At 37.2% G+C, this 25,569-nt stretch overlaps 1 protein-coding gene across 5 annotated transcripts in view; it reads right to left on the bottom strand.

Moving 5' to 3' along the window:
• Nucleotides 1–18,302: 18,302 nt before the first annotated feature.
• Nucleotides 18,303–25,569, bottom strand: part of RBM27 (RNA binding motif protein 27) — a 64,881-nt gene continuing 57,614 nt past the window's right edge. For 4 of the 5 annotated variants that reach the window (XM_068536111.1, XM_068536113.1, XM_068536112.1 and 1 more), the window contains 2 exons: nucleotides 20,681–20,791; nucleotides 18,303–19,457 (listed from right to left, as the gene is read on the bottom strand). In XM_068536111.1, the coding sequence (XP_068392212.1) occupies nucleotides 19,374–19,457; nucleotides 20,681–20,791 (195 nt within the window). In that variant the 3' untranslated portion in view covers nucleotides 18,303–19,373. Of the gene's footprint in view, nucleotides 19,458–20,680; nucleotides 20,792–23,378; nucleotides 23,697–25,569 lie in introns of those variants that run through there. The other variant, XM_068536115.1, reaches the window with a different exon arrangement.

Genomic DNA, 25,569 nt, shown 5'->3' with positions numbered 1-25,569 from the left:
GTGCTGTATTTCAGGTTCTGCTGGACATATAATACTTCTGGCAGTAACACGTGGCTGTCCTGGTAGCAGAGTGCAGCCACCCACTCACCCACTTTCCTGCCTCTGCAGGCTTGAGCCCAGAAACTCATAGTTTTGTGATAATACCTAGTTGTGTTTACTGAACGTGGATGCTGTGCCAGGCGCTGTGCCACGTGCTTTGAGAGGCTGACCTCACTTAGTCCTCATAACAACACTACGGGGTTGGGGGGTGTCATTTTTATCCTGTGTTGATAGCCCGGAAGTTTGGTGGCATGGCCAACATCTGACATGTAGGCAGGTATGGAGCCAGTATTTGAAAGCAGGCCTGTCTGACCCCAGGATTCGTGTTCTCACCACCATCCTGTATTTTTCCATAGTTGAGAGAGGGCGGGGTGCCATTGGCTTGGTCTGGACGCTCTGACTGTCTGTTCCCTCCTCAAGAGACTCTCACCCAGATGCCAAGGGCAGGATGGAAGGACTAAAGTAGCACCGGGATTGTAACTCTGCCCAAGCCCTTCTTCACTCTTACTGTAAGCGGGTTTGATATACATAACAAAAATGTTCAAAGCACCAGACACTACCCTGTACCCACTCCCACCCCACCGAACACAAGCATTTGCCCAGTGTCTGTATCTCCCGTGCTAAGGCTCGGGATCTACCATGTGGTTGGCCAAGAGGATTTTTTTGGGGGGTGGGGGGGCTTTAGACCTTTGAGATTTTTCTCCAAATAAGGTTATACTGAGAGTCACTGTAATTTTTCTTTTCTCTCTTCCTCTCCTTTCTTCCTTCTCTTCTTCCTCTTCTTTAAATGCTAAAGCATTTATATTATTTAATGTGAGGATTTTAAATATGCCGATTTCATATTTTCATGTTGGTTACTTCTTTTATTTTCTAATAGAGCAGGAACCTTTAAAACATGGCAGTGACCTAGACACTTAAGAAGCCTTGCATGGGCTCTGGGGGGAAGGGGAAGGGGAAGGGCCAGGGTCTTGTGGTCACTCTGTGTGCAGGCAATCCCCTCCGGTGCCCTGGAGAACCCTCAAGCTGTTGACAGCCAGACAAAAAGAAGCTTCCTGCATGGTGCTTTATTCACTCTCTGTAGAAGGCCTAATAGAAGGTAACATGAAAGATAACTGGTTTTGTTTGTTTTTACCTTATGTCCAATCCAAATCCGCACTGGCTGTGGATGAGTAGCTACTGAAAATTGCTATTGCAGGACCAAGCTGACAGGTGACACCTCTCAACTGCAACCTTCCCCCCAAACCTACTCCAACAGCCCTGCAGCTATTAATTCTATTCTGATGCTGTGCTACCAAACTCCAAACCAATGGGTGAAAAAAGGAAATAAACTTCACGCCTCTGAAAAAAATCAGTATTTTATTCATCCATCAGTTGGCCAAGATTGCTTCCTAGCCAAGGATCCGACCCGCTGTTTCATAATTCCAAATGTTCTGAGGAGGACCACTGCTTCTTCTAAAAGACAGCTGTAACTTCAGGCACTTGTGACAAAATCTGGGTGAATTATTAGACAATTTCATGCTGGTTTGCAGAGTGATTAAAATAAGTGCCTTGAATGATAGCATATGTTATAAAGAGATGGAGCCTTTCAGTTATAAAAGATGTATCTATCAGGGGAAAGCAAATACAAATTAAAGTTTGATGAGCAATTGGATATTAACTGGTACTAACTCTGCTTTTTATGGCACTTTGTTGTGGAGTGGATTGTAAACATGGTAAGCGATGCTAATAATGTATATTCACTTCAATACAACTTTAAGGCACCGTTCATTAAAGAAACCAATATCGCGATGGCGGCGTGAGTGTGCTGGTGTGCGCTTCTCCTGTCGTGCGCCTTCACCTAACTCTTGCCATGAGGGCTCTCAGCCACAGCCTGCCAGCTACGTTGCAGCTGGTTAGACAGCTGAGAGTTATTGCCTAGTTTTTTTTTAATGAACCAATTCTAAATTATAGTGGAAACAAATTTCACAGAAAACTAGGGCTTTATGCTTTTCTCCAGAGTTCTTTCAATGAGTTGCCTAGTCTTTTCTGAATTTAGACAGCAAGCTCAAAAAAAACGAATGCCGCCTCAATGTCATTAAGTAGACACTAAATAGACATTGTGGTGTAGTCCTATAAATAGCCAACACACTTTATGTCAAATATAACCCAACATATTTTATCTCAAATGTCAAAGTAATTTTTTTCCAATTACAAAAATGCAAAAGTGATGTATGATCTCTAGTAAAAGAAGAAAATAAGAACTGTCTTCTTTTTTTAATTAAAATGGGAACTAACTAGATAATCAGTTCCATGATGTCTTTTTCTCCCTTAACAATCCATTTGGACAATTTTATTTCCTCTTACCTGGATTCATAGCTGAGTTCTGCCATTTCTTCACTGTGTGACCCTGGGCAAATTACTTAATCTCTCTGTGCTTTAGTTTCTCATCTGTAAAGTGGGGACAATAATATGCACCTTAGGGATTATTGTAAAATTCAATGAAACATTTTTAAAACGCCCTTTAAAACTATTATTTAACACTTAGCACTATGCTTAATGTGCTCAAAAAGTTAGCTATTTTCATTACGACAACATTATTTATAATGGATGGGTCTATTCAGCTGTATTGCCAAACTATAATTTATTTAATCAATCTACTAATAGTGCTGGTCTTTCAGGTTGACACCAACATTTCTCATTAGTGCTGTAACAGAAAGTGGGGTCCGGCTGCTCGCCGCTTAAAAACCAATAAAGAGGCAAGGCTGGTGGAATGGAAAGTTTGCTTTATTTTGGATTCTGGCAACTGCGGCAGGAGGGCGGTCGCCTGTCCAGAGGCTGACTTCCCTCCACTGACAATCAGTGGGCAAGAGCTTTTATAGACAGAGGGAGGGGGCTACATGCAGAAACAGTACAGTCAGCTCTGACAGTCATCTTGAAATTGGTCATCGGTGGTCTGACCAGCGTCATCTCGATTGTTTAGGTACAGTTAATCTTCAGTTCCAGGGTCGCTTTGTTTCCATTTCTTTGAGGCCAATTCTCGGAATTGTGGCAGCTTATGTCATGGCTACAGCCTGGTCATCATGTAGTTAACTTCTTCCACCTGGTGAGGGTTTCAGCATCTATAAGACAGCTCACAGGATGTGGCTCAGAATATTATCTATAGCCCTTGAGAAGGAACTAAAGGGCCTTGACTATGCTTAATGACTAAACTATTATTATTTGGTCTCCTTTGACAGTTTTCCTTTGTTTCTGCATTTTCTCACTTCTCTGATTAAACTTATTCTTTTGGTAAAATTTTTCCACAGACAAAAGGCAGGTGGAGGACATGGGGGGCAAAGGACCATAGGGTCCTGCTAAGTTTCAGTACCTGGCACTGTTACTTTGGGATAAATCTTCAGAGGCCACCATGGCTAAGAAAACATCTAAGAAACACAGCTTTCCTTGCTTGCAGTGGTTGCCATTACTTAGAATTTTAGCAAAGCCATAAAGGAGATATACTTTATCACTACATTGGAGGCACTTACTTCTGTATTGTAAACTTATTCTACTAGCTTTTTTGTTGTGTTTTTAAATCAACCACAATTTGCCTCTGGTTGGGTGAAGTGTAGCCCAGTTTAGAGCCAGGCTGAATAATTTCTGAAGATCCTTGGGAAGCCCAAGAGGGTACTTTGTTGATATTTGGGCGGGGGGAAGCTTTGCCTGTTCTGGGTGTCAGAACCACGCAAACCCCGATGTGCATTTGATTTTTTTAATAGAAGGAAATGTAACAATTAATTAGGCTAAAGAGCTTAGGGAAGTATTTTACTGGGCTATTTGCCTCAGAACCTATATTTTTATTGTCTGCCCATTAATTTGAACAGATTATTTAAAGTGTGTGTGCATTAATAAATAGCAAGGGAGGGAACTAAAGACTAAACTGGGGCAAGGGTTCTGTCTGCTTATCAACTGAGAGGAAGCCCCCAGCAGGTAATGACGTGGGGCCATTTCACAGCAAAGGGAAGAAAGGGATCAATGCAGAGACAGAGGGGACCTTTGGGTTTTGGATTTGTTTTGATGAAAAGGCAGGTGTGTTGTAATATTTTATAAATATTTCAATACAATAAATAGTTACTACTTGCATTAAATGAAAATAAAAAAAGGCAGGTTTGTGTGGAAATGAGGGAAACAGGTCACAGAACAGGCAACCTGTGATGGAAGGCCCTTAGCAAACAAAAGACATATGTCGTATCTCATTAAAAGAGGTTTCTTTTTATTGCCATCTATGAACTCACATGTCATAATTTTCCCTCAAAAGTAAACGATCTGTTTTCAAAATAGACAGTGAGAACCTTTTCCTTAGATCTTCTCTTAATTCAAGAAATATATCTGACGGTAGTCTAACAAGAGTCGGTTTCAGAAGAAATTAATGAGGAACAGCCGTTAATTATTTATGCTCTGAAACAGTAGGTCTGCTAATATTTCTGCTAATCACCAAAGCTAAACAGATGTATCTTCATAAAGACAATCTTTAAGAATAGAATGAGTATAAAAGAGGCACAAATAGAAAAAATACATATAGATATAGTGATGACAGGAAACAAAAACAGGGGATACATCACTGCCCCCGAGACAATATTTGTTTAAACTGCAAGGCACAATAAACTTACCAGAGCAAGTTCTGTTCACATTTTCCAATATTGAAGGATTATATTAAGCAATAATAATAGGAGATGAACGTAGGGGGCTAAAACTAATACTGGAGAACGAAAAGAATGAGCCTGTCCCTCTTGAAAACAGCATTTAGAAAACTGCCCAATTTCCAGTAAACATTCTAAAAGCAGCCTCTTTTATGGAGGTTATATAAGTAGTAAGGCTGTAACTTTCTAAATCATCATATCCAATTCTGAAATGATTCAAACCTTCATTTTTGCCTTCATACAAAATCTATTGGCTCCTTTTCTGAGTTGCAAACTTTGTGTTAAAGCAGCGCCTGCAGTTCTGTGAGCCGCAGTATGGGAGTTGCTGTTAAAGTGGGGACATTTCTGAGAGCTGGACCATCTGGATTTAAATCCTGGCTCTTCCACTTAATAGCTTTGTAACTTGGACAAGCTGGCCTCTCAGTACCTCAGTTTCCTCAACGGCAAAATGGAATAATAAGAGGACCCAACTCAAAAGGTTTTAAAATGAATTCTCAGGACAACCCAGTTTACGGAATGACAGGACTGGGTCTTCTACACGGAATTCACATTCTGTCCGGCCACAGCTTTTGTGTTGGATGCACAGTGACAGCTCCACCTTGCCTGCTAACTCATAGTCTCGGTCACGATGATGTTTCTCATCATCCTTTGAGTAGAACCCAGTTCCCCTCCCACATGTTCCACAGAAGGTGTGCGAAATGGTTGTTATCAACATGGGGACCAATATGGGAGCTGGTAGGAGGCTGGTGTGCTAACCCTGTCTTTTTTCCAGCGCTCCTCTCCCGACCCACGCTGGAGACTAAGGATGAGATCTTTTCAAAGGCCCTTGCAGCACTCAGACCTTGGATCCAAAGGGTCACAGGGAATGACCCCCCTCTTTGGGATGTCCTGCCTGTTGAAATATATGTCATCAATATATGGAGTGATCCTAGGAAGTACTTCTCATGTTGCCCGCCAGAATCACTTGGGGAAGTTAAAAAAATTTTAATTTAAATTTAAAAATATACTTATATTGAGTGTGCGTGTGTGTGTATGTGTGTGTATACTCAAGCCCCTCTCTAGGATTACAGAAATAGAATCTTCATAGCTGCAGCCCAGTAACCTGTATCTTTTAAAGTTCCCCAGAACCTTCTGGTGTGCAATCAGATGTTGGAGCTTCTACTCCAAGGCGGGGATTCTTAACACCTTGTGTCAGAGCACATTTGCATGTCTCGCATCATTTGCTGTGGTTTAGAGTGTCCACATTTATGAAAGATCCGCTGTCATAAATTAGGGTGGATTTGAGGTTATCCCCTATAACGAAGTCACTCTCCCTCACTCGCGCTCTCTAATGTTTTCTTGTATGGAGAGAAGAGGAGTTATGTGGCTGGGGCATAAACCGGCATCCTGTCTAATCGCTGCGGGAGTCTCGAATGAGTGAGTGCCACTGATGGGCCGTTAGTGAATGTGGTTGAAACACTGCTTTACTTACCAGAAGAAATGGGGGGGGGGGTGCTATTTTCCGTACCTCGCACAGTACATGCACCAGAGCAGAGCGTGCTGCCCAGGTAATTACACGTCACCCACCAGGTGGGGCAGGGCAGACCCTGCCCTCGCTGCAGCAGACCAGCATCCTGTTCTCCTGTGGGCCAGAATGACTGTCTCCCCTTTCACGCAAGAATCTCTCTCACAGGCAAGAATCCGCCCTGCCTCCACAATCAACCTCTCTTTAACGCCTCTGTCCGTTTTCCCCTCTGTGCCTACTCAGCTGAGATGGCTTCAGCCAAGAACCCACACAAAATAGTAGAGGAAATGGACATGAAACAAGACAAGGATAACAGATCCCTTTAGTATCCATCCTTCGGCTGCTTTCCACCATCCCCTGCACCTACTCCTTTAGCATCAATGAACCCTGGACCAGTCACCAGGTTGTGGAATTAAAATAGAAATACCACAAAGAGAGGAGAGCCTATTACCTAAAACCAAGCTCTCTGGAAGTAGCACATTAGCTCATTTGTCCAACGTGGGGAAAACATGCAGGAGCTGGGCAAAGCGTACACGCCATTAGCTGTACTAACAAAATCAAACCCACATGCTGCCAAAGCTTCCTGTGTCACTTCTATGTTTTATTAAACAACACGACCTGTCGGGCCATGTAACTGGCACTGCTTTCTGTACTCAGACCAACTGAATCCAAAGAGCCACTCAGATATATGGCAACAGTATATTTAGGTCTTTCTACCCACACCAGTCACATTTCCATTTCTCTCTCTACACATTTCTAACCCAAAGGACGTGCTTATTTGCCATGTGATCTGTAAAAACACATAAACTCTCACAGTGCAGAATGGAATTAATCTGAAGGAGAATCACACTCTATAAACCATAAAAATGAAAAAAGGTGGAAGAGATAAATATTTGCTAATTACCCAAACTTGGTAATACTCATGTTTTGTACCACATTAAAGCAAAATTTTCTAATTTGCCTAGGAAGCTATTCAAAATTACCATTTCCAGACCACTCTTCCGTTACAGTGATCTGCACAAGCTTCTGCTCAGGTATTTTTACTTTAGGACAGATACTATCACCTTTAAAAAGCAACGTCCAGAATTACACCCATTACTAAAATACCTGCAGAGTGTATTGCAATCACAATTAAACCAGCTAGTGGGAGAAAGGAAGAAAATTAAAGAGCTATTCCAGAATTTCTCTTCTTCCCAGTGTTGCCAGGCTCTTATTGCTTGAAAGAAGGAGATAATTCTTATAAAAATCTGAGCTGATAAGGTTACGCAAAATCAACTCGTATGAGGGGAAAGAATCTTCCCTCTGTGTTTATCGTGTAAGTTAATACACTCCTTAAACAAATGGGCAGATGACACTCATTTGTTCCTGACGCCACGCAGTTGGTGCTAAGTTCTTCAAAAATTCTGTAAGTTACTTTTCAGTATAAGCACCAATGCATAGAGTGACAACAGTAAATGATCTTTTCTTCCATAAACACCCCAGCCTCTCTCATAACCTGTTATTCCAGGGTGAAAAGTAGTATAACATTGTAAAGGTTTGAATGATTTCATAATTCTTAGGTTTGTTGCCTGAAAAAAGCTCTGTGTGGGTTATAAGAGAGGCTCATTTTTCTTCTGCAGTGCTTACCCTTTGGGGTTACGGTGTAGTATTAGAATGGAATCCACAGGTAATATTCATTACCAGTGGAAAACATCCCTTCACCTAATGTTCCAGATCTAGTCCAGATAGAGCCAGTACCAAAAAGTTCACACCTGCTATCCCCCTGCTTTAATTTTAAATTTGAAGTGCAACTCCACCCCTGGCTTCTGGGTATTCACATTAGGTTAGTCATTCCAACAATAAGAAAGAATCTTGGTTTCTTTAAGCATGGTACCATCATGGCAGTGAATTAAGCTTGGTGCCCCTGGTGATCCCTGAGAGAAGCGTGTCGCTATGACCTCCTTTCTTCCTGAAGGGGAATCCTTTGTTACAGGGAATAGGTTTTAAAAAAAAAAAGAAGACGAAGTCCTGCAGGTTTACCAATAGAGAGATGATGTCCTGAGGCAGTGTAAAATAGAGATGTGGAAAGAGTCGCAAAGGAGAAAGTCTCCCTCCGGTCACCTTAATAGTGGAGTTAAGTCCAAAGTGAGGAGGGGAAGTGAGCAGAGGGAAGGTGCCATCCTAAAACATGTATATTTTCAATCTGAGTGTCTGAAACATTTTTATCTTGGACTCCCCTGGCGGTCCAGTGGCTGGGACTCCGCACTTCCAGTGCAGGGGGTGCAGGTTCGATCCCTGGTGGGGGAATTAGGATCCCTCCTGCAGAGCGGCGTGGCCAAAAAACCCCCAAGACTTTATCTTCCTGAATGTTCAATAAATCAGTATGTTTGCTTAAATAATTACAGTAGAACCCACTAAAAAAGAAATGTTTAAGAGTTTTAACGTGATTCTTTTCACACATTTGGATGGTAATTTTACAAAGAGTTGGAGAAAATGACAGCTTGCTTTTAAATATTTTCGGCCTTTTACGCAGAAACACCAAACCCATGAACAATGGCGGTTATTTCACATAATTTGTACTAGTGATATGTCTATTCAAGAGCTAATTCCAGTGTCCTCCAAATATATTCTTTATGAAAAATAGTTTCATTAATTTCTCTATTTGAAATGTTTTCCTTTGGCCACAGCCTAAAGCATAATTCACTGGCCACAATTTAACAATTTTAACAGAGTCGTTAAAACAAGGAAAACAATCTCATTTTGCATAAATAAGAGATTCACACTAAGAGATTCACACTTATCCAGCGGGAGCAGATCATATGGCAAAAAAGAGAACAACCAGTAGAGGGTGATTCTGAAGTACTGGCTCTGTTAAGTCAATTCCCAGATCGAAGGGCTTGAGACTTCGGGGGAATACTTCGGCTTTTCTGTGGTACATTACATACGTATATATAATACTTTTGTTCTTCTGTGGAAGACGGGTAAGGGGATTCTAGACAGGAAATGGAGCCCCGCCACCCATCTGCAGTTAGAGGCTTGTAAGACGGTCAGAACATGCTGACCGTCTACCACGAGGTAGTTGACCCACCTCGTGGCTACGTGTTAATATTCACTAACAATTGCTAAGGATTAGGAAATGTCAGTACCTAGAGTCTGGTTGTCTTTATCTACTTGATTAATGTGATATATTAAAGCAATATAGGGATGCAATCTCAGGTATGAAGTAGTCCCTTCTCTTTTTTCCAACATTTGCCAAGCACATTTATTTAGCTGATTCCACAAGATTTAATAACCAATGTAAGAAATTCACTTGTAGTTGAAAACAGCTCCATTCAGACAGTTTGATGAAGCTTCGAAGATCTGCTAATAGTGGTTAACATTTCACAAAGTACTTTCAGAGATACTATCTCATTTAACGCTTATCGCAATCCTGCGAACATTAAACGGGCTGTTATTATAAGGCCCATTTTATGAGTAAACTGAGCAAAGGACTAAATACTTAACCTCAGTTCACACAGCTTTTGGGACAAGAGCACAGTACCAAGCAGTGGTTACAAGCCATGCTTTGAAGTCAGATGTATTGTGGCTTCAAATCTTGGCTTTGCTTTGAGACGGCGACCTGCCTGTGCCTCAGATTTCCCTTGGACGGAAAGGGAAAAATCACAGTATACCTTGTAGAGTAAATAAGAATGCTTGAAACCATACAGCACAGTGAGTCACATGATGAGCACTGAAATCGCAGCCAATATTATTCTGACACCAAGGCTAGGGCTCTCTTGACCCCTGAAAGGCTGAGGAACACCTCCGCCGTGGGAGAGGAGTTACCTCCATCAGACCTGTGGGTCCTCGGAGGTCTGCTCGCCATGCCTCCCTGAGTGGGAACAGTGACATTAAACGTACAACACAAAAATGGTACCATGCTTAAACAAACCAAGATTTAAACTGAAAAATAACAATTTATAGGAGTACATCAGGGAATAAAAATAGCCTTCACAATTCCCTTTCCAAGTTTACAATTATTTCTTCTTAGCACCATTAAAATCTGACTGTGGTGAAATGAAACAAAAATTCACTAAATAAAAGGCAGAAATAGGTTTTTCTTTATGACCTCTCCTGGTTCTTCAAGTCATTTTTTCAACGGTTATTAAAGGGCTGCTGCGTGCAGGCTATTTTTCCTTGTCTCATGTTTTCTTAATTTCTTATTTATGGCATACACAAAAAAAAACCCATCATGTTTCTGGGCAAAAACGGTCAAGGATTGCCCTACAAAAATGTTGAACACTATCAAAAGTCGTTGTACTTTTCTCCTATTTTAAGTGTGCAAATTTTCTTTGGATTCTGATTCACGTAGGCCACAAAAAAAGAAAAACAAGTGAAACTCTCTACTGTAACCAGTTCTTCCACCCTGTCTATGAAGCATCAAGCTACAGCCAGTGATGATCATGGAAACCTCAAAATGAATAAAAAGGCAATCCTCCTGGTTTGTAAAACAGGAGAGACAAAATACACTGTGAACTGTTTTTACAGACAATGTTCAAAGTTTTCTGAACATGTCTGATCATACCAGTTGGGTTCTTTGTTTTTTGTTTTTGTTTTTTTCCTAGATACAGCCATTTCTGAGACATTAATAGGTGCCTACAACTCATAAATAGCTTTCCAAAAACACTAGGAGCTAAGCACAAAAGCTAGTCATAAACATAGAGTCCTTACATAAATTAAGTCTTCACTTCTACACAGATTTGAATCATTTACTTCAATCTTTAAAGACTTTTGTCCAGCTTTATCTACTTTATCAATAATAGTCACTGAAAAGTGTAAAACTAAGAGTGGATGAAACTTCTTTGACATACTTGGGGTCCCAGGAGACCACACAGCACCATTCTACTGCAATGACTCCAAATAATTTTCACATGAATGGCTAAAGTGCAGAAATGTATAATTTATTAAGATTTAAATAAATCACAGGGAGAGAAGTGCCTTAAAGTTCTTGGTAGAAATTTTTCAAAAGATAAAAAAAAAAAAAAATTCTAAGAAATTAAGTTCTATGTATAAAATTCTTCCCCATCTTTGATATTTCAAAGCAAAATATGTTGATAATGCCTTAAAAAGAGCATGTATGCTTTTTTAGCATTTGATGACAGTGAGATTTTTTTTTTTGACATAATCCAAAATTTGGGGGGAAACACCTTTCTAAAAACTTGTACTGTTACCAGCACAATGTTATAATCATTCTCTTTTGTCTCAGCAATTTCCCTGATACAGTCCCCATACTGGAAATATTCCCAATGGCTGCTGAATTTGTCAAGAATCAAAAACGTTTTCTGTTGAATCTATTAGAACATGCCTACTTTTCTCATGGGCTGTCAAAGAATAAAAAGCCCCCTTTCTCCCAAGGGTGCTAATATCTTTTCCTTTTTGCAGATGACAATTATTACCATATCATTAGTAGTCAATAAACATCTCATAGTTGCCAAAATAGCTAAGATCAGAAATCCACAAGGATTCAGAATGACATTACTAAAATAAGAAATCTGAACATGTAAAAGAATCAAATAACTCTATAAACAACAGAACAATGACATGAACATCAGTTTTATTCACTGAGAATATACTCTTTAAAAAAAAAATCTATGGCATAAACATAACTGTGAACAAACACTGCTTTTCTCAGCACTTTCTGCCTATAAAATTCAGTATACTATATGAAAACATCATTAAAGTATGTAAACTTATTTATATACATGATTTTTTTAATGCCAAGGTTAAAAGAAAGAAGACACCAGAAATATTGAAAAACACAAAGAAGCAAGGTAGATTATCATAATTCTGTTTGCCACAGGAAAAATATTTAAGATAAAATTGAACATAAAATAAACATAGGTTATGATACAGCCAAATTATTGTCAAAGGTATCAAATTGGCTGGCTGTACATTATGGAGGTCACAGAAAATTATTACTTTAAAATGCTTCCCCACAAATTAGCATCTATAAACGCTATGTTCTGTGGTTTCCAATATGCTACCTAAAGTATCACTCCCTAAGGGAGCCTGGTTCCAATCCAGGGCAGATGAGATAGATGGAGCCAGAATGGCAGTGTTTGACAGACACTAGTTAAAAAAAAAACCAGTGACATTCTACAGACTTGCAATATCCCATTTTATTAAAAGCAGCAGGGCACAGAGGTTAAGCACATGAGCGCAGGAGTCAGACCCATGTTCAAATCCTGGTGCCACCACTACAGGCTGTGTGACCTCTGGGAAGCCACTTAATCTCTTCTAAACTCAGTTTTCAAAGCCAAACAGGGAGCACCTTCTTCAAAAGGCTGCAAGCAGAATGTAGGCAAACTACTGAGCCATTATCTGGTTCACAGTCTGCATTCAATACATGTACTGAACTGAATTCACAAAAGTGAATAGCTTAAAACTATCAACCAATTTAATTGGAAATATTTACTTGCCACCATGGTATTAGAGGAAAGTCGTTTTATTGCTTAAGGAATCCGAAAAGGAATGTGCATGGACAAGAGGATAGAAATACTGAAATGTACAAATAACATATTTCCATGATCAGTGTTGATTTCATTATTTTGCAGACAGTAGTTTTCTTCTATGGATTTCTGAAAATATGGCAACCTTCTCACTGACATGTTCGCAATCTTTCTCTTTACATTTTAGAAACTAGAAAAGCTCAGACATGTAAATACACAAATGACACACTTGCCCAAGATTAAAAAAAGTGGCAAGGACTAAGTAATTATTTTTTATATGAGTTTATCAATATCTCCTATTTCTTATGAACCTATGGGAGAATATGTTTTAAAAGGGTGAAATTCAATGGAACAATTTTGGAACATGTACAATTTTCTCAGAGATATCAAACCTGGTTTGTTTTGAATCATTGATAGCTAAGGTGAACTCTAAATGCAAAATTAAATTCAAAGCCAAATAATCTTTTCTTGATTCACAGACACTAAATATTTGTAGCTGTATGGACTTCGTGGGCAGGTTTTTTTTTTTTTTTTTAATAAATAATTCCTGCAAAGTGCCTTAGATTTCATAAAAAGTAGCACCAATATTCTAGCATTCCACTCCCTTCCCAGGGCAAATAATGACAAAAATATAAAACTACAGGCAAGTTTAAAAAGTCACTCACAGTTGTCTATTTTAAAAATTAAAAACTATAAAATAACTTCATGCTCAAGAGCATCAAGTAATCAATAAAGAGATTGATGTATACATTATTTTCACCTTTAATTTTAGACTAAAGGTCAACTTCAGACCCCAGACTACTTTTCCAAGCAAAGCACAGAAGATAAAATTTTATCATTTTATACTCAAAATAGTACTGACAATGTCACAGAGAGAGGGATTTAAAAATGCAATTCACCCTGAAACTCAATAGGTTAGTGTTTTCCAAACTGCAATTTTGAAAGCCAAGTAGTGGGTCCTGACAAGAATAAAATATCAGGTGCATACTGGGTTGCAAGGATAAGCATTGTCTGGTAAACTTTTGTTTGGTTTGTGTGTACATATATACTGGGTCACAGTGCAAAATGTGTTTTTCACTGTTGAGTTGCTGCGAAAAAAGATTCAGTCACTGCTCTAAGGCCCACTAAATTTTGCCTTCTGGAGCCCCCTACAGGCTTTAAATGTTAAAATCTTGAATTCTACAGTAAATAACCCTTCGTTGGAGGTTGGTTCAGGAACTAGCACTGAAGAGTTTACACAGGATCAGAAGCGTACACAGATAAATCAGCAGCCTTTGGTCTAAGAACTCAAAGTAAACATGTGAGCAGCCTCAATCTTGAAGCCAAATCATCCTCAAAAACCGCATTTATTTGGCAAGGTCTACGTTAGCCCTTATTATCCAATTTCATTTCAAATTGAGAGAAATATATCAGTATCTCACAAAAGAAGCTGTCTTTTTTGTCTTTTTCGTCTGGGGGCAAACTAAGAAAAGATAGAATCACAAGGACTTTAGAAAACTGTTAAAAAGACATTCACTTTTACGAGGTGCTTACAAAGCAGTGTTGACAACTCAATCAACAGAAACATGGCTAGGCAACTAAAAGGCTTATTTCTATAACCCTACTCCCCAACAAAGATTTGAGTAAAGAACAAAAATTCTGAACAATCAAGCACTAACCATTACCCCAACTCAAATGTTTTAAGAACGAATGGATCACTCTTATCAAAGTAATAGAACTCTATGGGGACTTCCCTGGCAGTCCAGTGGTTAAGACTCCACACTCCCAATGCAGGGGGCACGGGTTCCATCCCTGGTCAGGGAACTAAGATCCCGCGTGTCGCGCAGTGCGGCCTAAAAAAAAAAAAGAACTCTATAAAGTGGTTAGAAAACTGCAGTGATGTAGGAATACAGACTTTCATTGAAAACAAACTAATAGGCTATTAGATTAGGGCCTTCTTCCCTTGCTCACCTTTCATAAAAGGAAAAATATAACAAATACAAAGAAAAAGTGTTTATCACGCTTCCTAACCACCACAACCAAAAAAAAAAAAAAAAAATCTGTTTGCGGAAGTCTAAGACAAGAGTAGACTCAAACCACAAATATCCTGCAAACAATTATCAAACACTATCCTGACCTTAATTTCACCTGTATCACATCACCTATCTCAGAATGCTTGGGATGGTTTAGTTAACCTAAGGTCGATTGCAGAACCAGGTAAGAGGCCAAATGGTAGATGATCCTGTAGAAAGGAGATCACTTGGCAATAAATGGATTTAGCATAAATGAAGGTGATTCGTAATACATGGATTAGCAGTGTACAGCCTTTTTCTGAGTCAGTGTTGGTTGGCCCCTCAAGTAGATCTTTGAGACTAAAAATGATGCCAAATGGGGCAGGTTTGACTTGCAAAATGTTGGTCCACTTGTTTAAAGCAACCCTGACTCTCTGATCTAAAATGATCCTGCAGGCTGACATACTCACTCATGTCTTATGTTTACTGGAACATAATTAGATCCAGCCTAGATAGTAAACTGGGGCTTGTGATTCAAAATTTATCCTTGGCTACAGAATAATTTACATCCAAAGCAGTAAAAAAAAAAAAAAAATCACATAAAACCAGTAATTTCTTTAATGAGAGCTCATTTTAGTACTATTTGTTACTATTAAACAAATGTAACTATGTTCAAAATTATGCTGGCTCCCCCACCAAAAGCCCTTGACTCATGTTTATGATAAACATCTATGGGATAAATTATCATCTATTCAAAACAAATGGTCACACAGCTTATTTGACATTTACTTAATTCACAAAATATGAATAAAACTTGTTTATTTGAAAAGAATGAAAATGAAATTTACTCCCATTCTTTATTATTTTCCTGTATAAGCTGAGATTTAAAGAACGACTCTTCTTGGACAATGCATAAATATTCGGAGGGGGATTTTATAAGAAAAGCAGTTTTTAAAACAAGAAAATAGGAGCCCAAGTGATATATACTTCCTTTTCCCATCACCACATAGTCCTTTTGGGTAAGATCACTTCCTTCTCTTCTTATTCCTCACAAATATCCATCACAATTAGAACTGTCATATCTTTAGATCATCTCTTCAAGGTGTTCTTTCCCTTCCCTCTATTGTGCTTAAGGAAAATGTCCTTCCTATTGTTTGCAGGCATCTTGAATATCCTCAAGATAATATTAAAATAATTGCTTTTATAAAATTGTTTGTGCTTTTTATCTGGGATACCAAGATCCATCCATGAACAAAGAAATATGGCTATTAAAGCTTACTTATAAGTTAACACTTTAATGCCCTTCTCTTTCATTTTCAAGACCACTCTGTCAAAGGAGTTATTCTACTGAATATTTAATAGCCAGTGACTTCGGTACCCAAATTCATATTGAGTGGCATTCTCTCATGTACATGAACCCAGCATAAAACACACATACATATCCATCACTCATTCATTCTCACACTCAAGCAAGCATACACATACATTTTCTTTCTTTCCAGAACAAGCCAGAATTACAGCTCTTTTGGTGATTGTTATAATTTTTGGAATGGTTCATAAATTTTCCAAATTCTTTTAAATTTGTAACACTTTTATCTTTTTTTTTCCCAATTGTGAACCATTCCATATTGCATCTTTATTGCAAAAGTCAACATGCTTCTTAGAAATTCAGATTGTAATTGATAAAACAAACATTACATATATGAATTTAAATGTATAAACAGTTAGAAATTCAACAATATCTCCTATTATACTATTACACAAGTTCACAATTTTGTAAAAACTATAATACAGGCATACTATACATCAAGAGGAACCGCTATTCCTTTTCACATGATTTTTTTTTTTTTTTTTTTAAATAATGATCCATCACCATGGACCTCTTTTTTTCACCCTAACAAGACGTTTTCCAATTTATCACCTTAGCTAGTGACAATGTTTTCTCAATGTTACAGCATGAAGAAACTGAGGGAAATTCTGCATTCCCCGGGGTTACCTCTTAAGCCTGGGCAGCAATCCACTAGTTAACCAAGATGACAGAGCCAGGCTGGTGGTTGTTACTGCTCAACGGCTACTTAGAAAGATGTCATACACATTAAAAAGAACAGAATTTGCCTCAGATGGTATATGTTATTTCTGTAAGTGAAGATGCCAAGAAAACAAGTCATAGTTACTCGCTTTTAAGAGAAATTCTAATGCTTGGGGATCTCAGTCCTAAAGGAAAAAATATATACATTTAACTAGTTTATGCTAACCTTAACTTAAATTTTCTAATATTATATCTAACGCATATTTTGAATACATTTTTGAGAGTCAAACATGTTTTAGAAGTCTTAGAAAAGACGTTTATGAAGTATTTTAGGTGTATCGAAAACTAAGTTTTATATAAAGGGCCTCAAAACTTACTCGAAAAAGTGTCTAGCTATTCCTCACTTAAACATCCTTCTCTTTCACCCCCCTCTCCCCCAAGAACTAAAAAGGTCAAACAAATCCTCAACTCTGTCTGTACTGAGAGTGTAATAAGATGTCAATTTTAGGTTAAAAAATCATATGAAAAGGAATCTCATTCTGCTGAATTGTCAGTCTACTGAAAATTTCCTTACAGCTCCATTAATTTACTGTAATTTTCAGTTTCCAAATACAAAAATACAACAATTCTTATTGAAATCTATACGCTGGTAGTTTTAGTACACAAAAAAACCAAACAAATTATTTACAAAATTATACAGTTTAAGAAAAAACTTTGTACAAAAAATATATAAATCCTTTGTTCCCTCTATCACGTTTAAACTGTCAGGACTCAAAATATTCACCACAATGAATCTTTCAAAATATATACCGACTGAGCCACAGACATCAGGAAAATTTTGTTAGAGATGACGGGGGAGGAAGGAGCAAGATTGCTTATTCTAGGTACCCCTACCCCACAGTAATGTTTTCCTTCCTTTATAAGCTTATTTTAGCTTTGTGTTATCAGAAATATAACAATAACCTAGAAAGAGGAAGTCCTTATTATTATGAAGGGAAAATTACATGAAAACTTAAAAATGATCCTGGTTTGACACATCATTCCAGGAAAACATGTAGAAGAGGAAAGATCGTCAGAACATGGGATTTAACTTCTTGTAGCCAAGTAAATCTAGAGTCCTGATGGTTTTAAGTTTCTTAGTGAATAGTTTCTATTTTGAGAAACAGTCTTCACCTCAGGAAACAAAATCCTTGACATAGTGATCACCAAGAACCTTCTGAAGCCAACAGGAGGTTTCAAATGTTCACGCCAAACGTACTATAAAAACATAGCTGTGCATATCCTTGAAAAAGTGACGTCCTATGTACATTAATCATTTTATTTCCCCAGGGGTCAGTACAGTGTAGTGTTGCTCCTCTGCTTTTCCATCTAACATTCAGAACACAAGGACATAAATTTACAGATATATTTTACTTAACAGATGCTCTATACAGTGTACAGTAAAAATGCACACAGTGAAGGAAGCCGTCTACTGAAGGATGCATATGTTCAATGGATAGCAACAAGCTACAAAATTATGAAAATATAAGGTCATCTGATCAAAGTCAAGTTATGACTCCCATTTATTACTAGCATACCCATCCCCCCTACCCCATCCCACCCCCAACCTATCCCCAGTCACCTCATCATCATGGTTTAAATTTAGGGAAAGAATTTCACACACTTTCAAACCCTTCTGCATAACTATTAACTAAAGTGAAGCTTTAAAAAAAAAAAAAAAAGCTGATGACTCTCTCTCCCCACAAATCCTTCCATTATTCTCGTCAAAATATCACTTGTTTATCAAGGTGCTGGTTTAAACTTTTTACTGGGGACTGACTTTTGGTGGCCCAAAAGAATAACTTATCTCAATAATGGGTAAGTCAGGCTATTAATAAAAAGGCAGGAGAAAGAAAATGGGGATGAGAAAGGGGCAACAGGTGAAAGCCTTTTATATTCTGAGAATGTTAAAAAAAAGAAAGGAAAAAAAAAGGACCAACTGAACCAGTGCTCAGTAATTTCAAAGCAAACTAAAAATCAGTGGCAGAAGTCCAGGAGAGCTAATATGATGACAGAATGGAAATACCACAGAGCTAGCTACCATTGCCTTATAGCATTGAAGAACAGTTACAATTTACACTAAAATATTACTTACTGCTGCACATTAAATCCCCCCGAAATTTAGATTGAATACAAATTGGGCTCCTCCTCAATAAAATAATTAACTTTACTCTTCTTCCAAGACAACTCTTGAAAGCAGAAGGGTATTTTAATTACAAACATCTCCTACTATCTGACGACCCATCTATAATAGCTAAGAGATAAGAGATTCCAGGCGATTTTGACATTTAATGAAATTTTATCAGCAGATTATAATCCAAAATAAAATTTCTGAACACCCTGTCATTTACATCATAATCCAACACCAATAGCAACAAAAACAGGTGGTGTGGAAAAATAAGGCTCTAGAGATTATCCAAGTCATTCTTGTGGATCTTCACAACTGTGTAAAAGTCACTAGGCCTTTGGTGCTTTAATATCATGAACAGTTATGAGATGTATTTAAATAGCAAACTTGCTGTCCTTAAACCTACTGTGTTGAAAGTAAAAATAAAAACAATTTTTTTGGCTCATTGACTTCTTTAAATAATTTTAAAAAGTTGTTCTTCTAAACAATATTCCTAAAAATTATACAGCTCACAACAGATTTCATCTTCGCCATGAACGAGACTCATATTCATCTTCGTCCTCATCGTCGTCATCATGCAAAAACAAATCTGACGTTTCTGTTTCCTGAAGAAAAGAGAGGGTAAAATCTGCTCAGTGGCACAAGAAAGTTAAGTAAAATGCTTTTTAGGCCAAAGGACAAACAGACCAGTATACAGAGCCCAGGCTGGATTTACAAGTGACGCAAAGTATCTTTTTGGGGCAAAAAAACCCCAAAACATTAAAAAAAAAAAAAAAAAATATATATATATATTCATATTCTTCTCCCCTGCTAATTTTGCTAGTTTAATAGAAGATTTCCATTCTAATATCATCAGAAAAATAAATAACATATGAACATTTAGTGGGGGGAGGGGGATATCTATGAAACATATTTTTGATAAAATTAATTTTATTCTATTATCTTAAAAGTGAGGAAAATAAATAACCATTTGAACTTCTAAACTTTTCCTCTAATACCCGATTATTTGTGAGGGACGAATATAATACCTTCCCTATGACACTGACATTCCAAATGTTACATAAAAATCTAAAATCTTACACAAAGTAAAAGTATCTACAAACATTCCCGAAATACCAAGATTTTTCTTTTCTTTCTTTTTTAAACAAGGGAAATGTTTCTGCTTTTGTTATGTAAAATTACCCACTTGGTCAGGAAGACTCTTGATCAGCCATAAATGCTCGCTATCTTTTAAAACCAAAATTACGATGAATGAGGAATAACTTGCAATGCTGCCTAAGTGTCCATTTTGATAAACTAATTAGAAATACAGGAGTAAAAAAGTAATATTAATTCTCATGTTTTAAGAAGCTGGTTAGTACTTGTATTATTTAAGTCCTTGGTTTTGCTATTCTTCCCTCTTATGTCCATCTTCTTTACACTCTCATTTTAACCAACTATATGTAGAAAGAAAATAAGAAACTCAAATCTATTACTTACAGAACTTGAATAAGTGAAAACTAGATCAGATAAAATTTAATTTGTTCACTCAATCCATGTCTTCATTTACCAAAATAAAAATGTCCAGAGCCCCAATAAAGCCAAAATAAATGCAAATTTTTTAAAAAGTACAGTCTCTCCTACACCAGAAAATAACCCCCAAAAGAGCTTTTTTATTTCTGCACCTAATCTGATTCTTTAATAAACTTCTAGACTAGTCTTAATTAATTACATGCATGAAAAAACTCAATATTTATTTTTAAATTTATATTACTTACTTTAATGTTAAGAAAAGCATATAACTGGAAAACAATCTAATTCAACTCTTATTTTCAATCGTTAAATTTACCTCCTCCTTGACTTCTTCTTCCTCAGTCTCAGTGGATACAGAAGGCACCTTGGCCTTGTGCCATGATATTTGTAGCCGACGGTCTTTGAATTTTGACCCTTGGTTTGCAGGCTAAAACAGATTTTAGAAGAACACAAAAGTTTGTACTCACATTTACTAATAATTTCTTCAAATTGTGTGCTATTAAAAGTTTAATGACTTGAGGGGAAAAAAAATCTGTTAAAATGGCTCTACAAATAATCTCCAATGAGAGCCAGAAAAAGTGAAGTTCTTTTTAATTAGAAGACCACATGTCTGGTTTTCCCAGGACAGTCCATGATTAATGTTGATGTCACATAAATTTTAAGATCTGTCTTGGTTTGGATGATAAATTATATAGTCATTCTACTTAGAAAGGTCATGATGAGGACAACAAATACTGTCTTAATATGATTATTGGCCTCTATCTTTGATAATCTACATATTTAGAGTAAAACCTTACAAATATAAGTAATTTAAAAATTATCTATTCATCTCATGACATCTCTTATATCCCCATCTATATGTGTTAAAACTATTCCCACTTCTTTTCCTGAAATGCTATATAACAATGACAAATACTCTGCAGCTCATCTACACATCCCACAAATGTTAAACACCTACTATCCTATCTCAGGGTAAAACTATGCAGTTTCAAATGTATTTCTTGTTACTACTGTCTAAACATTTTTTTCCTCCCCAGCAAATTTCAGTAAGAGAAACCAAAAGTTTAATTTTAAGGACAAAGCCACAGAGACAAAAGAACAAAGACCCAAAGTTTCATGAAAGTGAAAGCTTAATCATTCCTACAGCGTTCCTATCAACAGATCTGGGTTGTAGAATATCCCCAATTCTTGGTTCAGTCCTAAAATATGTAATAGACGGGGCTCTTTTAAATTTGGGGTTTCACCCTAGTTTTTCTAGGAAAAATATTGATAAACTTCATGAAGCATTTGCAAAATATTTCCATAGAACACTCAGATCATTGCATGGCAAGAGTGTACATTAGGCCAGATGCATACCAGTCAATTACTGTCTCTGTTGATATCACAGCCTGTGATTTAAGGAAAAACTCCTATTATCCCTTGTAGGTGGTTAAATGTTTATAACCTGACGCCAAACATTTTGACTCATGGGACAAACTAAAATGACATATCAAAATGGCCCTAACCCAAATATACATTTACCATCTTTTCAAAATCAGGTAGTTACTAAGTGAGTGGACGTTAAAAGTTCTCATCACAAGGAAAAAAAAAATTTTAACTATGTGTGGTGATGGATTTTAACTAAACTTATTTTAGTAATCACAATGCATATGTATACTGAATCATTATGTTGCACATCTTAAAATAATACAATGTTGTATGTCAATTATATCTCAATAAACCTTGGGGAAAGAAAAAGCAGGTAATTTGTGTAATAGACATCCCTTGCCCTTACTCTATCCTTTAACATACAGCCCAATTATAGAGATTTCTTCGGTATTTCGTTCATTTCTATATTATTTAAATTCTTTCCAGCTTTACTGAAGTATAACCGACAAATAAAACTGTAATATATTTAAAGTGTGCAATGTGATGATTTGATACACTGTGAAAGGAAACCCCATAGAGTTAATTAACACATGCATACCTCACGTATTTATTACCCTTTTGGGAGGGGGGCGGGGGAGGGGGGTTATTAGAACATTTAAGTTCTACTCTCCTAGCAAATTTCAATTATATAATACAGTGTTGTCAACTACGGTCACCATGTTATACATTAGGTCCTTAGACTTTGTTATTTGAATTTTTAAGTAAAGTTATATTACTTTTATTAGCAAGAAAAAGCAATATAAAAAATTTTAACCTATATTAACTGGGTTGCTTTCCAAAGAGGGTAGCAGTTCTATCCTCCAAAAGAAATTTTAAGGCATTAGATATACTGCATATACATTATTGAAGGAAGAAGGAGACATTTAATTTGTATGCAGTCAGGAACTAAGAAAATAAAACTCCCACTACCTAACTTGTAACAAATAAGAGTAATAAATAGAATAAAGATGTATTCTAGTAATACCAAGTCAGGAACTCTCACACACCACTGGTGGGAATCTAAACTAATAAAACTGATGCAGTTCACTTCACAAGTCCATGTATATCCAACAGAAATGTACACGTATATATGAAAAGACATTTAAAACAATGTTCATAGCAACACTGTTCATAAAAATGAAATGGAAATAACCCAAATACCTATCAATAGGAGAATGGAAAAATAAATTGTGGTATATTTATACAACTGAAAATTATACAGCAATAAAAATACCAAACTACTGTCACATGTAATAACATGAATGAATCTCACAAACATAATATTAAGAAAAAAAAAAAGTAGACACAACAGAATATATACTATGTGGTTCCATATATATAAATTTTCTTAAATAGGCAAAATAATACTATAACATTTAGGAACACACATTTAGGTGATAAAAATACAGTTGATTCTCGTTATTTGCAGTAGTCACATAAAGTTCACCCAAGCACTGAATTAGCAAACACTGAACCATTGTTCCTAGGGGAAATAGAGGGTTAGGTTCCTATGAGCCTCTGGTCAAGACATTTTTGTCCACTGATCAATATGTAATCTTGTTTTATGTTTAAAGACATTATTTAATATATACTGTTGATTCATTAACATTGAACTCATGGCCCAAAGCATGACAACTCATGTCTGAACAAGGCTTATCTCTAACACACATCTTCACCATAAGGCACATCACTACCTGACTGAACACTACACCGCACTTCAGAACTATACTTGGAAGCCATTTTAAATAGTGAAATCACCAATGAAAAGCACAAAAAAATGAGAGAAATATGGCACTAAATAGACTGCAAAAAAGACTTGTTTACAGGATGAGAGCTGAGACGAGAAGGCAGAACATCACCTCACTTGACCTCCGTTGGGAACTTGTGCACGGGTCAACTCAAATTTTTCACAGTTCTGCGCATGTCTGAAAATGACCACAGAAGCACTTCAGGTATTGATTTTGAGTCTGTAATAAATTTTAGTGGGTAGGTGAATGTGCAATGCAGTATCCACGAATAATGAGAATCAACTGTATAAAGAAAGCAAGGAGGTGATTATAATAAAGTGAGGCTAGACTTTTTCTGAGGAGGAGAGAAGATAGTGACTGGAAGGGGGCAGAAGGAGACTTTTGAGGTGCTGGGAATGTTCTATTTCTTGACCTGAGGGGCAGGTAATATGGTACCTTCTGATAAATCACTTAACTATACATTTCTTATTGGTATAGTTTGTTTCAATAAACATTTTAAGTTGAGTATTATCTTCATAATTTCAAGAAAATACCAATCAGCCAAGATATTTATGTGAAAAAGCAATGTTCAGAATGCACCTCTGTATTTATAAATGATCCCATTTTGGTAAAAAAAAAGAATTTTTTAAAATAAATTTATTTATTTATTTATTTATTTTTGGCTGTGTTGGGTCTTCGTTTCTGTGCGAGGGCTTTCTCTAGTTGTGGCGAGCGGGGACCACTCTTCATCGCCGTGCGCGGGCCTTTCACTGTCGCGGCCTCTCTTGTTGCGGGGCACAGGCTCCAGACGCGCAGGCTCAGTAGTTGTGGCTCACGGGCCCAGTTGCTCCGCGGCATGTGGGATCTTCCCAGACCACGGCTCGAACCCATGTCCCCTGCATTGGCAGGCAGATTCTCAACCACTGCGCCACCAGGGAAGCCCCGGTAAAATTTTTTTAATGAGAGACTTAATATATGTATTCTTATATTCGTAATTTTTTTCTATAAAAATATCCAAGAATAATAACTACCTTGTAAGAGTAGGCCAAGATTAAGAGGTGAGATTTTTACTTTTTATTAACCAAATTTTAACCCTTTGCATGTATTAATTTTTTTAATTAAAAATACTTTAAAAAATTTAGGACTTGCCTCATATACCTATCAAAATATCTAATTTTTCTATACACACATATATATTCTCTCACACGCATATCTATACCACGGCTTGAAATAATGAAATATTGGAAAAAAGTTAGATGTCCATCAATACAGGACTAATTAAATCTAGTACAGTACATCTATACAATAAATCACCATGCAGCCATTAAAAACAAAGCAACACCATATGCACAATTAACAGTAATTGCCTATGGGGAGTGGCACTGAATGACTGGAGGTAGAAGGAAATCTTATTTTTCTTTCCTTTTCTTTTTCTTTTGGCCACGCCACGCGGCATGCGGGATCTTAGCTTCCCGACCAGGGATCAAACCCGTGCCCCCTGCATTGGAAGCATGGAGTCTTAACCACTGGACCGCCAGAGAAGTTCAGGAAATCTTACTTTTCATTGTACATACTTTTCTTTTTGACTATGTATATGTGTGTTGCCCCCAAAATAAATCAAATATTAACGTATATGAATATATGTGTGAATATGAGCAAATCAATTACATATCATCAACAAAAAATTATATGCAGTAACTTAGCAGCATGTAGAACCTTAGAGGCAGAAGTTACGCCGAGAGAAATTCACCTACACAGCCATTTTCCCAGATCAGAAACTGATGCCAAATCTGTGCCAGTCATGATTCATCAATCCCCTGACTGGCAAAGATGAAAAAACAAAACTTAAGTGCTGTTGAGGATATGGGCAAGCAAGTGCTCTCACCCAATGTCACTACAAGTTTAAATTAGCGCAACATTCCTGGAGGGTCATCTGGCAAGCTGTACCAAAATTTTAAATACACATACGCATGCCTTCAATCCAGTCATCTTGCTCCTACGAACTAACCTTGGGCAATGGTTCTCGGCGGGAGACGATAATGTTACTCTAGAGGGCATTTTGGTGGTCACG

Source organism: Eschrichtius robustus, chromosome 2 (assembly GCF_028021215.1).
Source record: "Eschrichtius robustus isolate mEscRob2 chromosome 2, mEscRob2.pri, whole genome shotgun sequence".
Lineage (NCBI taxonomy): Eukaryota > Metazoa > Chordata > Mammalia > Artiodactyla > Eschrichtiidae > Eschrichtius > Eschrichtius robustus.
This window is presented reverse-complemented; position numbering and strand designations above follow the sequence as displayed.